This window comes from Erythranthe guttata, chromosome 8 (assembly GCF_056151865.1).
Source record: "Erythranthe guttata isolate IM_541 chromosome 8, IM_541, whole genome shotgun sequence".
In the NCBI taxonomy this organism is placed as follows: Eukaryota; Viridiplantae; Streptophyta; class Magnoliopsida; order Lamiales; family Phrymaceae; genus Erythranthe; species Erythranthe guttata.
The window spans coordinates 17,933,052-17,946,012 of record NC_142540.1 but is presented as its reverse complement, the minus strand read 5'-3'; the positions used below and the strand labels follow the sequence as shown (position 1 = coordinate 17,946,012).

At 33.6% G+C, this 12,961-nt stretch overlaps 4 protein-coding genes across 5 annotated transcripts; 3 read left to right on the top strand and 1 right to left on the bottom strand.

The window, feature by feature from the left end:
* Positions 1–24: 24 nt before the first annotated feature.
* On the top strand, positions 25–990 carry LOC105962185 (Pollen Ole e 1 allergen and extensin family protein). The gene is made up of 2 exons (XM_012986480.2): positions 25–339; positions 611–990. The coding sequence occupies exons 1-2, from the start codon at positions 90–92 to the stop codon at positions 988–990; spliced, it is 630 nt and encodes a 209-aa protein (XP_012841934.2). The 5' UTR covers positions 25–89.
* A 73-nt stretch (positions 991–1,063) lies between these two features.
* MTACP3 (mitochondrial acyl carrier protein 3) lies at positions 1,064–2,546 on the bottom strand. Of its 2 annotated transcripts, none has more exons than XM_012986483.2 (3): positions 2,392–2,546; positions 1,501–1,718; positions 1,064–1,413 (listed from the first exon to the last, which is right to left on the bottom strand). In XM_012986483.2, exons 2-3 carry the CDS (start codon positions 1,705–1,707, stop codon positions 1,219–1,221), a joined length of 402 nt encoding a protein of 133 aa, XP_012841937.2. In that variant the 5' UTR covers positions 1,708–1,718; positions 2,392–2,546; the 3' UTR covers positions 1,064–1,218. The 2 variants fall into 2 exon arrangements, with proteins under 2 accessions (XP_012841937.2, XP_012841936.2); XM_012986482.2 differs by having other exon boundaries at positions 2,486–2,504.
* Positions 2,547–3,921: 1,375 nt separating this feature from the next.
* LOC105962189 (SNF1-related protein kinase regulatory subunit beta-2) lies at positions 3,922–6,722 on the top strand. The gene is made up of 4 exons (XM_012986486.2): positions 3,922–4,527; positions 5,004–5,182; positions 5,290–5,452; positions 6,235–6,722. The coding sequence occupies exons 1-4, from the start codon at positions 4,360–4,362 to the stop codon at positions 6,559–6,561; spliced, it is 837 nt and encodes a 278-aa protein (XP_012841940.2). The 5' UTR covers positions 3,922–4,359; the 3' UTR covers positions 6,562–6,722.
* A 3,861-nt stretch (positions 6,723–10,583) lies between these two features.
* Positions 10,584–12,437, top strand: LOC105961894 (uncharacterized). Its single transcript, XM_088822154.1, has 3 exons — positions 10,584–10,772; positions 10,950–11,031; positions 11,593–12,437. Exons 1-3 carry the CDS (start codon positions 10,758–10,760, stop codon positions 12,258–12,260), a joined length of 765 nt encoding a protein of 254 aa, XP_088678280.1. The 5' UTR covers positions 10,584–10,757; the 3' UTR covers positions 12,261–12,437.
* Positions 12,438–12,961: the final 524 nt, after the last annotated feature.

The window sequence follows — 12,961 nt, the reverse complement described above, 5'->3', positions numbered from 1 at the left end:
CGAAAACCTTGTATAAAAACCCCGGAGGTGGTATCTTTTAGCTTCATTATCCCTTCGTCTTGATTTGACATAAACTGCTAGAGACGAACATGATCAGCCGTTACTTCCTTGGACAAATGGTTTCGGTGAAGATGATGATATGCTTAGTTTTTCTGCAAACTCCGGCAACTGCCGCCGGAAAAGCCAAGGGCTTGGCGGCTGAATTACCGAGGAGGGATGAGCTGGTGCACTGGGGTGGTTACGGTGAAGAAAAGCTCTCCACGGTTGTTATTAGCGGCAAACTTCTCTGCCATGCTGGCGCACATGACAAACTTTCCGGCCATCCATATCCTGTCTCAGGTTCTCTCTCTCTCAAAATTTATGTCACTTTCGATTAATCATTTTCTGAGTTGGCATCTCTCTCTCTCTCTCTCTCTCTCTCTCTCTCTCTCTCTCTCTCTCTCTCTCTCTCTCTCTCTCTCTCTCTCTCTCTCTCTCTCTCTCTCTGTCTGTCTCACACACACACACACACACACACACACACACACACACACACACACACACACACACACACACACACACACACACACACACAACTCACCTCAAAAAAATACACCATAAATACTTGCAGGCGCATCAATGGCTGTTTTCTGCGGCACAAGCGGGAAGAAAAAGAAATCATGGGCAAAAGGCAGAACAAATAGTTACGGAGAATTCGTAATCGATCTTCCTTCTCATCTACATGCAATTCCCAACTTGGAAAGAATATGTGTCGTTAAAGTTCTTCATGTCCCGAAGAGTTCTCCTTGTGGACGAGCTTTTACCGGCAAAAATAAACGGATAAAGCTGAAATCAATAGGTGAAGATGCTCGTATCTACACCACACACAACATAAATTTGATTCCTAGACCTTCACAAGAGTACAAAGGAAAGAGAGAGTCGAAACAGAACATACAGTACCTGTCTCGAGCGGATGGGACTTTTCGTCACATAAAAGTATTCCGTGCTTGAAATATTCTGATGTACATTCTTCTCTGTTTCGAGTGGATTATAAACATAAACAAGAAAAAAAAATATATATATATCTCAACTGGGATTTCAGTAAATACGAAAAATTTATGACATTCAGTTCGATCTTGTCCAAGAAAGCGTACGAAAGGCAGCAAAGAAACACTATCCAGTAACCGTTATTACAAGGGGGAATTAACGTTTGGCTGTCGAACAGTAATAAAAATACAGTTAAGAAGAAGCTTCTGGAACTTTCTCGGTGGAACAAGAAACGACATATTTAGCAACATCCGCACAGCATTTCAGCTTATCTGCTTCTGCATCAGATATCTCGACAGAGAATTCCTCCTCGAAAGCCATGACGAGTTCCACTCTGTCCAAGCTATCGAGGCTCAAGTCCTTCTGAAAATCAGCTTTTTCCGTCACCTGCGAAACGTTCATTTTTTTTTTTCAGTAATTACTTAAAAACGACTTTAAAAAACAGGCACAAACACGATTTATTATTATTATTACCTTGGCAGCATCAATCTTGTCGAATTTTTTCACCAGCTTAATAACTCGATCCATCACTTGATCAGCGTCGGTACTTGCAGCTGTGCTGCATGTACGAAGCAATTGCGTATGTTTGCACGTTCCATTAAGATCGTTTCCAATAGAAGACGTTCGCGCAGGGACCTTGATTCTTATGTAACCTAAAATAGTGGTACGCAATTTGTGCATTTTTTTTCTATCTGTCGAAAATCGGAGAATTGCTCAGAGAAAAATCAGGCAATCAAGAAACAACGTGTAAATTCGACAATAGATAAATGCACACGCATAAAAGGAATGAATGAAATTCACAAAGTAAAGGAAAATACACGTCGCGAAAGGAGATGAGTTTGATTTAAAACCCGTTGTTTTTCAAATAAGTTCGATGAATTTGAAAACTCTCAACTTCTAACGGTGATTAAAACAAATCAAGCCTCGGTATATTTTCCATCGATGAAGGAAAAGCATTTGCCTCGATATTAACAAGATTCGATACCGGGTAAATTACGGTCATGCTTTTATACGTGAGAGAAATCGGAAGCATTTAAACAGAAAAAAACATGGATTTTTTAGGATTGAAATGAATGAAAAGAACAATTAGGATAAGAGTTTAGCAATATACATTAAATGTAAGAAGAGCACCTAAACAAAAGCTGCAATATTTATTTCATCATCAAATACTAAATATCTCAATTCACGAACTTATACAAGAAGCAAAAACTAAAACATATGAATCTAAAAAGCATTGCAGAATATACTGAACCATCAAACGCAAGAACTAATGGAGAGTTTGAAAATTTCTGCAAAAATGGGAGAAAAAAAAATAAAAAAAATCATATGCAACGAATAAAAGATGCAAAATTTCGAGATAATTACGTGACTGCGTAGTTCGAATCAACTGACGAAACAATGCAGCAAAGCTTCGTCAAAATCTCGAGGCTAAAAGATCAAGAGTAAGAGCGCGCATCACCTGTTTGCTTAAATGACTGAGAGAGAAAAATGTTCTGTGAATTGAAAACCCGGCCCGAAATTTTGCAAGACCCAATTTAAATACATTTAAGTAAATAAATGGGCCCGCTTCGTAAATGGGCTTGAGGTAGAAATAAACTCACATTACATTTTCTTTTTCTTTTTTAAATATAAATGCATATTTCTTAATTTATTTATATTAAATGACAATTACTTTAAAATTAAGGGGTATAAAAGAAATTGAAGAAATTGAAGAAACTAAAAATTAAATGGAGGTAATTAATTAATATTAGCAGAAAAAAAATAGTAATTGTTGAAACGTTTGTTATATGTCTCTTTCTATCAAATCAAAGGTTTAATAAAATAATTAAAAATCAGAAAAATAAATAATTAAAATAAATAAATGAAAATGGAAATTGGGAGCAGTCCTTTTTTATGGTGGGGGCCAAAAGAGTAAAAGTCGCATGTGTGCTAGGGTCCACGCTTTTATGACGAAATACTGTTTTAGAGCTTTCATAATCATGATGTGGGCCCTACAACAATAACTATCACTACCAGTTAATTTTTTTTTACCGCGGTAATACTAATGGTAAACCGTGATTTTTTACCGTATCTACCTACTCTCACCATATGTATGTGTAAAATATGTATAGTTTTCTCCCCTCAAATTTGCATATATTACACATTTGGTCCCTCAGTTTTTGAATATTCAACATTTTTAGTCAATTTCCGTCAGTATTAACGGAATCAAACATGTGGATATCACCGCCTTAAGTGACGAACTAACGGTAAATTGGCGGAAATGAACTAAAGTGTTAGATTATTGAAACAAGAAGGATTAAATGTGTTTTTTGGTGAACATGGAGGACCAAATATGAAATCGGTGCAAACTTGAGGGATGAAGACTGTAATTTTCCCATATATTATTATATACACACACATTCATGAATATTACTTGATGAAATTCACCAAATGCACACACTACAAATACACTAAAATTACCAAAATTATTACATTATCCTTTGAACAAATCCAATCCAATAATAGCAAATTTGTTAAATTAGTACATACATGATACAACATTTGCAATAAACATCCAAAAAAATTACAAGTGCCGCATTAGAAATTTCGATCGGGGCTCATTTTTTTACGTACAGATCTCAACATACACGTGCATAGCTAACGGTATATTTCACACATATTTTCACAACATAGATGTGTAATAATACGATTGTATGTAAATCTACGGTGAAATACAACCTAGTGCATGTCCCTATCTCATTCATTTTTTCCCAAAAAAAATAATAAAAACATCTGAAAAAAATAATTTAATATGATTCTATTAATTACCTAGTGTAAGTCTATCTGATTTTTTTTTGCTAAAAATTAATGAAAACATCTGGAAGAATAATTTACAGTAGTAGCACAAGGGAAATTATAACCAGAGAGTGGTTTTCAAGAAGGATGATGTGACCCCCACCCCCCCACCCCCCCCCCCCACCCCCACCCACCCCACCCCATAGTCCCACACCACATTATTTCATCACACATCTCAACAAATAACATCATAATACAGTTCCAAATTCACAGGATTAATTACTTTCTAGTAATCAACAAATCAAGAATCCATCTTTTTTTACTGTTACCCCCCAACACCAAAGATTCAATCTTTAAGCTAATCTACCAAAAGGGATTCCTTTTTTTTTTTTTTTTTCTTAAATCAATTTAATGAAATTTGTAAATCCCTAATCAAATCTTAAATTAAAACCCCTTTTACTCGAGTTGTTGTTCTTTCTTTTTTGTTGTTTTTTTTGCATCGATTTTAGCATGGTAGATGTGAAGGAAAGGAAGCTGTAAGTGTAGAGATTTAAAAAAATGGGAAATGCAAATGGAAGGGAGGATGGTGGCAGCGACGGCCAATTTGCGGCGGAGGACGGCGGCGCTGCGCAGGTTAGCATGGCGGCTGATCGAGGTGAGGAGATGGGGCCTTCGCCCCCTCCAAGTCCTAGAGCCACCCAATCTCCTCTCATGTTCAAACCTCAGGTCAATTTTATTTATTTTCAGATATTTTTAATTTAATTCTTGAAAAATGGCAAAGATTTCTTGAATTTATTGGTAGGTGGTGTATAAAAATGGGGTCTTTTTGTCACAATTAAGTGCAATTTATGGTAGTAGTAGTAGTATTATTTGACTGTTGTATCATATGGGTTATTGTTCTCATTAATATATATGCATGGTTGACTGTAGCATTTGGTGATTAAGCTAGATCTGAACACTTTTAATGCTGGATTCATTCAGTTCTTGATTTAATTTTGTCGGGCAGTAACTCCTCGAAAGATCCGTTTTTTATTCCGTTGGTTGATTATTTAGAGAATGGAAAGCTCGTGTTTGCATAAGGGATATCGATTCCGAATTCGAGCATTTATCCTCCAATCGTTAACGAGCTGTTTGAACTTGCAAGATGTTGTCTTTATCGATTTCTGAACGTGGGTATTTTTTTTCATTTATTTTGTGTACAGATGCCTGTGGTGCCTTTACAAAGACCCGATGAACTGAACATACCGAGTCCTTCATGGATGCAAACTAACTCTGGTTACGAAGACACAAGCAACGAGCAAGGTATTCCGACCATGATTACATGGAGCTACGGCGGAAAAGAAGTTGCTGTCGAAGGTTCATGGGACGACTGGAAAACGAGGTTATTCTTGTATATATATACATACATATACACGTGTGCGTATATCCTTTATCAAGATTCGAAGATTTATATTAAAAATTGAATCTTGGTAATTTAATTTAATACAGAAGGCCTTTGGCAAGATCGGGTAAAGACTTCACCATAATGAAAGTACTTCCTTCGGGAGTTTATCAATATCGGTTTATAGTCGATGGACAATGGAGGCACTCTCCAGATCAGCCATGGGAACAGGACGAATCGGGAAATTCTTTTAATGTTTTAGATTTGCAGGTATGTTTTCTTTTTCTCCCCGAACTAAATGATATCTTCGTTGTTTTTTTTACACTTCCTTCTCGTGAAAATACTCGCTTCTTGTCATAGTTTTCGGTTAAGATATTCGTCTGCTATTTTAACTGACGCATGATTGGTTAAGAATTAGCATTGGTCCTTCCTATAGTAAAAATGGTTTTTTTTTTCGGTTACTGATTTATATTTTTCGAACGGAACATGTATGAATGTAGGTGGTTGCTTACTGTAAAATTTGTTTTTCGATATTTGCACGATACCCATAACCTTTAATGCAAATCGAATCTTTAGAAACTATCGTGGGAAAAATATCAAAAGATTCGACAAAAATAGCATAAACAACTTACTATTGACTATTGAGTACTCCTTACAAACTTTCATGGGAAAAATATGACGATAATACCCTTCCCATTAATTTTCTTTCTACTAGTTTTCTCTTAATTAATTAGGAGTGGTAAGGGCAAAATTGAGAAAACGGTAATTAATGCATCACAAATAATACGGCACAAAAAAATTCTCCAATATGACAAATTAATTTGAAACGGAGAGAGCAATAATATCTGCCGTTTAAGGTTTTTAAGTTTTTATAATATGGTCGAATCGTAGAAAAAAGGACAAAAAAGACTAAAGTAACCTTAACCAGTTAATGAGGTTACAAGAGAGTTAAAAATTGCTTAATAGAATTGGATTAACGAGGGTAAAATCGGAAGAAAAAAAGGTACATTTAATGCGTTATTGGAATTTTAAAGTGACGAGATAATATGCAGGATTATGTTCCGGAAGATACCGACAGCATATCAGGATTCGAGCCGCCGCAATCGCCCGATTCGACCTACAACAACACGCAGCTCGTGCAAGAGGATTTTGCAAAAGAGCCCCCGATAGTGCCACCTCATCTAACTTTGACTTTGCTGAACGCCCCCTCGTCGCACATGGAGATTCCGCCACCTCACTCGAGGCCGCAGCATGTCGTTTTGAACCACCTGTACATGCACAGAGATAGAACTCAACCCTCTGTTGTGGCACTTGGCTCGACCAATCGGTTCCTCTCGAAATACGTGACTGTCGTTCTTTACAAGTCAATACAGAGGTAGGTAACAAAAAAAAATATTTGAACACCGGAGATTATTAGTCTTGTTATAATGAACGTTGAATGTAATTTTGGATGTAATCGTTGAAATTCGAAAGTGAAAGAGGCGTCGATGAACGTGTTTCTAATTAAAGATGTGTTTTTTTTTTCGTTTTCTTTTGTCAATTGCGAGATCGTTGGGTTTTTTTTTTTTTTTCCGGCTTTTTGGTAATATTTTGTTGCAAGTATGTTTGGGTATATTACGTATGTATACAATAACATGGTTGTCGAAACACGAAATGTTAAAGTTGGATATGCTTCTCATGCTGATTATTAACATACAAGGACTGACTGACTACGAGAAAGCGAAGAATTATCTGATTATATATGTCGGGTTTTGTTCGACGGCAATAAAAATCGCCCTTTTGAGAAATAATAATGTCAACGATTGCATCTTTAACATCAAATGCATCTCACAATAGTACAGACAGCTTCGTCGCTCGTCCCCAACACATATAGTCTTTCGTTTTTGGAATAATTTTGAATTAATTCCTCGAATATTTTGGATCCTTATCCATTTTCATTTAATTTTAATTTTAAAAAATAATTCATATTTTCAGGAAAATGTATTTTTTTATAGTATTAAGATTAATCTGTGTCGTTATTATATTTTTTATTTTTTATTTTTATTTTTATTTTTTTAAGGGTAAATTACAACCACCCCACTGAGGTATGGTTAAATTACAAAAACACTCATCTTGTTTTGGTAATTACAATCACCCCATCAACTATAAATCTTCTTACACGTCCACCCTTGCGATTTCAAATTTAGTGGAATCTTCTTGATTATATGGAATATTATCACTTTTGTATCCTTTTATCCCATTCGAACTCCCGTTTTATCTCATTCGAACTCCACATTTTGAAGCAAGATGATCATAATGTGTTTTTTTTGGCTTATATATACTAGATTGTGGTTCATCAGAAACTCTACTTTTACACAAAACGAGTACAAACTAGAGCACATTCCACGAAATCTAGATGATTATGTTGAATTTGACACCATAAGGGTGGAAATGTAAGAAAAAATCATAGGTAATGGGTAGATGTAATTATCCAAACAAGAGGGGTTTTTTCATAAATTGACCATACCTCAAGGGTGGTTGTAGTTTACCATTTTTTAATGATAGCGGGTTAATTTGGTAATCTCAAATAAGGCACGGGCCAGGCCCAATAGGCCCATTAAGCTATGGACTTATTTGAAACGTACATATATAGAAAATGGGCCTAGATTTTAAGATGGAAAAAAAAAGTTAATTTTTATTATTTTTTTTCTTTTATTAAATATTAAAAAAAGAAATCAATTTTTTTTCCTGACAATCCAAATCTCTTGAGATATTATCTATTATGATAAGTAATAACAAGACTAAATTGATCTTATTTTAGGCCATAAAAGAATGACTCTTGGCAACACCAAAAAGCTTTTATTTTATATATAATATAAGATAAGATTAGGGACCTATTTGTTATTATTAATCTTTACGAATAATACATTTTTGCAAGCAAATCGGTGGGTGGGAAAAGTGGATTTGTTAGGTGCATGAATGGTAATTTAATTATTGGATGAGTATAATTTTGGAATTGAAAGTGAAGCCCTCATTTTTACACTTTTTCCTTTTTTCTTTTTTACCTAATTATTATTGTAATCACTTGTATTATTGTGCCCACCCACCCAAATTAAAAATAAAATAAAACTAATGAACACTTTTTTTGGCCTACTTGCTTTAATACAAATTTAGCAAAATTTGTTGTTATGTGTGAAAATAGTATGAGGTTATAAACACTATTAAAATTGATGCTCCTATATTTGGATCATTATGAAATATTTAATAATATAATTATATTTAAAATTAATAGTTTTTGATATATTAATTGTAAATATTAAAGGTACCCCTCCGTTCCTAATAAATTGTCGGTGTTTGAGCCTGGCACAAGTATTAAGATAAATGTTGTTTAATTTTAGAAAAAATACATTAAAAAGACTAAAATAACATTGATCATTTAATGATGTAATGGGAGATAATTAATACTTAGAGTTGAATTAATAAGGTTAAAACATGAAAAAATATATTTAATGCAATATTGAAAATCTAAAACGACATATAATATCGAATAAAAATATTTAAAAAAAAAGTTATTATAGAATAAATGGAGTAACTTTTCTAATTAATTTAAAAATATTTATTTGAAGACAGGATGGATTTAATATGATTTTTCTTTTAGATAAAAACAATACCGACATATCCCATCTGAGAGAAAATCAATATTGACTTTTTTGTTCTCATTTATTGTCTCATAATTTTCTTGCCTTGCTAACAAAAAAAGAAAATGAAAAAAAAGAGGCAATATTTACATTAAAGTGAAAGAGAAATTTGGTAATCGGTTCGAAAGCAATGTTTGCGGGTTTCTTCGTTACCAGAAAAAAAAAAAAAAAAAAAAAAAATTGATCACCAAAAAGATCGAAAATAATAAAATAAAATAAGTAAACATCCATTTTAGACTCGTCACAAAAGTGTGATCAATTTAACGTAAAGAATGCCATGTGGGATTGGAATAAACCAATAAAATAGATTCCTCTACTTCATATATTACAAACGTACGTTAATTATTCTTTTTATCGAATCAATTTTTTTTAATTAATAATAGAACATAAAAATAAATAAAAATAAGACATCAAAATTCGAATAGTAGGTGTAATAGATATGCAACTCGAAAATATACTCATTAATTACATCGATAATTGAACATTAAATACAATCAAGTGTTTTAGCAACATAGATCTCGAAGATTATCATGATTTTCCCCAAAGGCACATACATTTAATACCATAATTAATTAAATCGGGCCAACAAATCCCTAAATCATCAATCATTACAACCAAACAACCACTTGATTTTTTTTTATTATTTAAGGACAATTTGCTAAACATCCCTGGACACTAATACTCTTTCAGATTAGGACAATTGAGTTTTTGCATTTTGCTAAAAGTTATATGTTCTTCGGACTAATTTTGTAGACTAATCTTTCAGATTAGGACAATTGAGTTTTTGCATTTTGCTAAAAGTTATATGTTCTTCGGACTAATTTTGTAGACTAATTTTTCGCAGTGCAAAATTCGCGTATCCTTAAAACTATAAAAAAAAAATTGAGGGGCTTTTGGGTAATTTCCCTTATTATTTATTACTCCCAAATTTCACATTATATGTAATTTAAGGGGCTTTGTCACAAATATTAAGAAAATTAGCCATGCATAAATTGAAGGGAAAAAAAATTGAAAAAAATAAAAATAAAATATATTTACTAAAAAGAAAAAAGAAAAAAAGCAAATAAAAAATCTTGAAAGAAACGCGTCCATGGCTGCCCATGTGGGGTGCATGGCCCATAATTGCATCTGACCAAACAAACCTCGTTCCTTTTTCAACACATATTTAATTTTAGCTTAAATTACTAAACCCCCCTAAACTTAGTCCAAATAATAAAAAATACCCCCACCCATTCGTAATTATCAAAAACCCCCTGAGGTTTGTTTCCCGTCTTACACCAACCCCTTACAGTGACTATTCACGGATTTAACAGAATGAATAATAGACTGTACATGTTTTCTGTTAAAAAACTCGATCAACAATTAATCGAAAGGAATTTCGGTTATTACGGATAAGTGTGTTGTTTTTTCGTAATTTAACCTAATTTAAGGGGATTGTAACAATTAAATTTAAATAGTAATAAATACTAAATCATGCTTATGTATGAAAAAATAAATAAGAATATTATGGAAGGTGAGTTGTGTCTATCAAGGCCCGCACATGCAAACACAGAGTAAGGACTCAGCAACATACCCCCCACCCCCCCCCCACCCCCCTACCCCACCCTACCCCAGCCCCACCACCCCATTTCATGACATATTGGACGTCAATTTCCAAAATACAAAAAAAGGTGGACCTTAAATTAATTATACAATAATACAACTCCTTTTTAATTACTTGGTTCACATCTTCTCCTTCAAGCATAAGGCAACTTGAATTTATTGTCAAATCAAATAATATTTTCACACACTCTCTCTCTCTCTCCTCAGTTTCTCTCTCTAGAAATTCTCTGAATACTTTTCAGTTACTTGCAGAAGCATAATATTCAGATCCACCACTCATCAGTGATTTCATAGCCATGGCTGCAGAGAAGGTATATATATATATATATATATATATATATATATATATATATATATATATATATATATATATATATATATATATATATATAATATAATGTGTACATATGTATATATAAATATATGATTTTATGATGAATTAATTAATTGAAATATAATTAAATTAATACTTTTTATAATATTGCCAGGTGACCCCAATGGTTCTCAAAGTTGATCTCCAGTGCCCTTGCTGCTACAAGAAGATCAAGAAAACCCTCTGCAAATTTCCCCGTTAGTACCCTTTTTCTTTATTATTTTTTTTAATTATTATTTTAATTATATATATACTAATATTTCATTAATTATATGGTCTACCTATTTTTCATTTTTTCATGACTTTATGGTGAAGAATGTGTCACACTTTTTTAATGTGTCTAGAATAACCAATAGTTTTTAAATTGAGCTCGTTCTAAAAAGACTCGTCGACGATGGTTTTTACAATTTTTGTGTGGTTTGCGAATTATTACGATTACGGAGTTTATTACGATCAATATAATACACGGGTCTATGTTATAATTGGTTGATTAAATAAATAAAAATAAAATATTTAATCGATCTCATATGCATCAAAATAGTTTTTAATTTGTCTAGATGAGACTAAAGGGAGAAAGAAATTAAATCTTTGTAGAATATAAATGTCAATGCATACTCATCACACATTTTATTTTTCAACCATTGCCCATCACCTCATTTTTTGTCATTTTTTTCATATTATATATAGCCGCTATTTTATTTTATTTATTCATTTTTTATATTTTTTAAATTTTTAATATTTTTTTTAATTTTTTAAAGAAATTAGAGACCAAGTGTATGATGAGAAGGCAAATACGGTCACAATAATTGTGGTGTGCTGCAGCCCTGAAAAAATTCGTGACAAATTATGTTGCAAAGGTGGCAAAGTAATCAAAAGCATTGAAATCAAAGAGCCTCCAAAGCCCAAAGAGCCCGAAAAAAAGCCCAAAGAACCCGAAAATAAACCCAAAGAGCCCGAAAAGCCGAAAATTGTTGTCATCGAAAAGCCCAAAGAGCCCGAAAAGCCGAAAGTAGTTACATTCGAAAAGCCCAAAGAACCCGAAAAGCCGAAAGAGAAGCCCAAGTCCGACGGGCCACCTAAGGAGGCTCCGAAGGGCGGCGAGCCGGCTAAAAAACCGGAAGCGGCCGCCGCGAAGCCGCCGCAGCCGGCTCCGCCGGCGAAGGGTCCCGAGCCGGTTCCGGTGAACGGTGTCCCATCGGTTTTTCCTTACGTGGGGCCGAGTTACGATGGTTATAGCTCCGGCCCGTATTACCATGGCTACGGGTTTCCGCCGCCGCCGCAGCCGTGTTACGAAGGGTATTATGGGAATGGAAACGGGTACGGGTACGGGTACGGGCCCGGGCCCGGGTATGGTAGCGTTGGTCAAGTGAACAGATCTGATAACTACTTCAGTGAAGAAAACCCTCAAGCTTGCTCCATTATGTAATTTTGCCATATCCATCTTTTTTTCCAATATTAATATTAAATGTTATATTATATATAGAATAAATGAGATTAAAAAAAATTACTACAGTGTCGGTGGGAGATTATAAATTGGTTGTTACTTGTTAATGGTGGATGGTTCAATTTTATAATAATGTTATTTTTATTTTTGTTTGTATTAGTGTAAGTTGTCAACACTAATCATTGATGGCTTTTCTTGAATACTTTTTAGTGGTTTATTATATTATTACTTTATTTTCTTGTCCTATTTAATTTATTTATTTTTCCATTTTTAGGCAATTCAATTGTATTGGTGGTGGAATTGATGATAAGATAAGATGGCACCAATTGAGGATGCTAACAAAATAATTTGTTTCTAGTGTCCCAATTTGTTATATTGATTTAGATATTTGATTGGTCACGAGCTTTATAGGTCTAATTTTATTTATCAATTATATGCTCTAATATTTTATATTTATTTGTCAAGTGGAAAAAAACAATAACTGAAATGATAAATATTGTTTCGATTTTACAGTCGTCGTTTGTTTGATTTCAAATGTTATTTGAACTTCTTTTATACTTCTCTCGTTAATCTGGCTTATATGATGTTACATTCGATGAAATACATCGAGTGATTATTAACTATTAATCTGCACATAATCATACATACCCATGCGTATGTGTCTTTAGTGGATCGTTTTAACC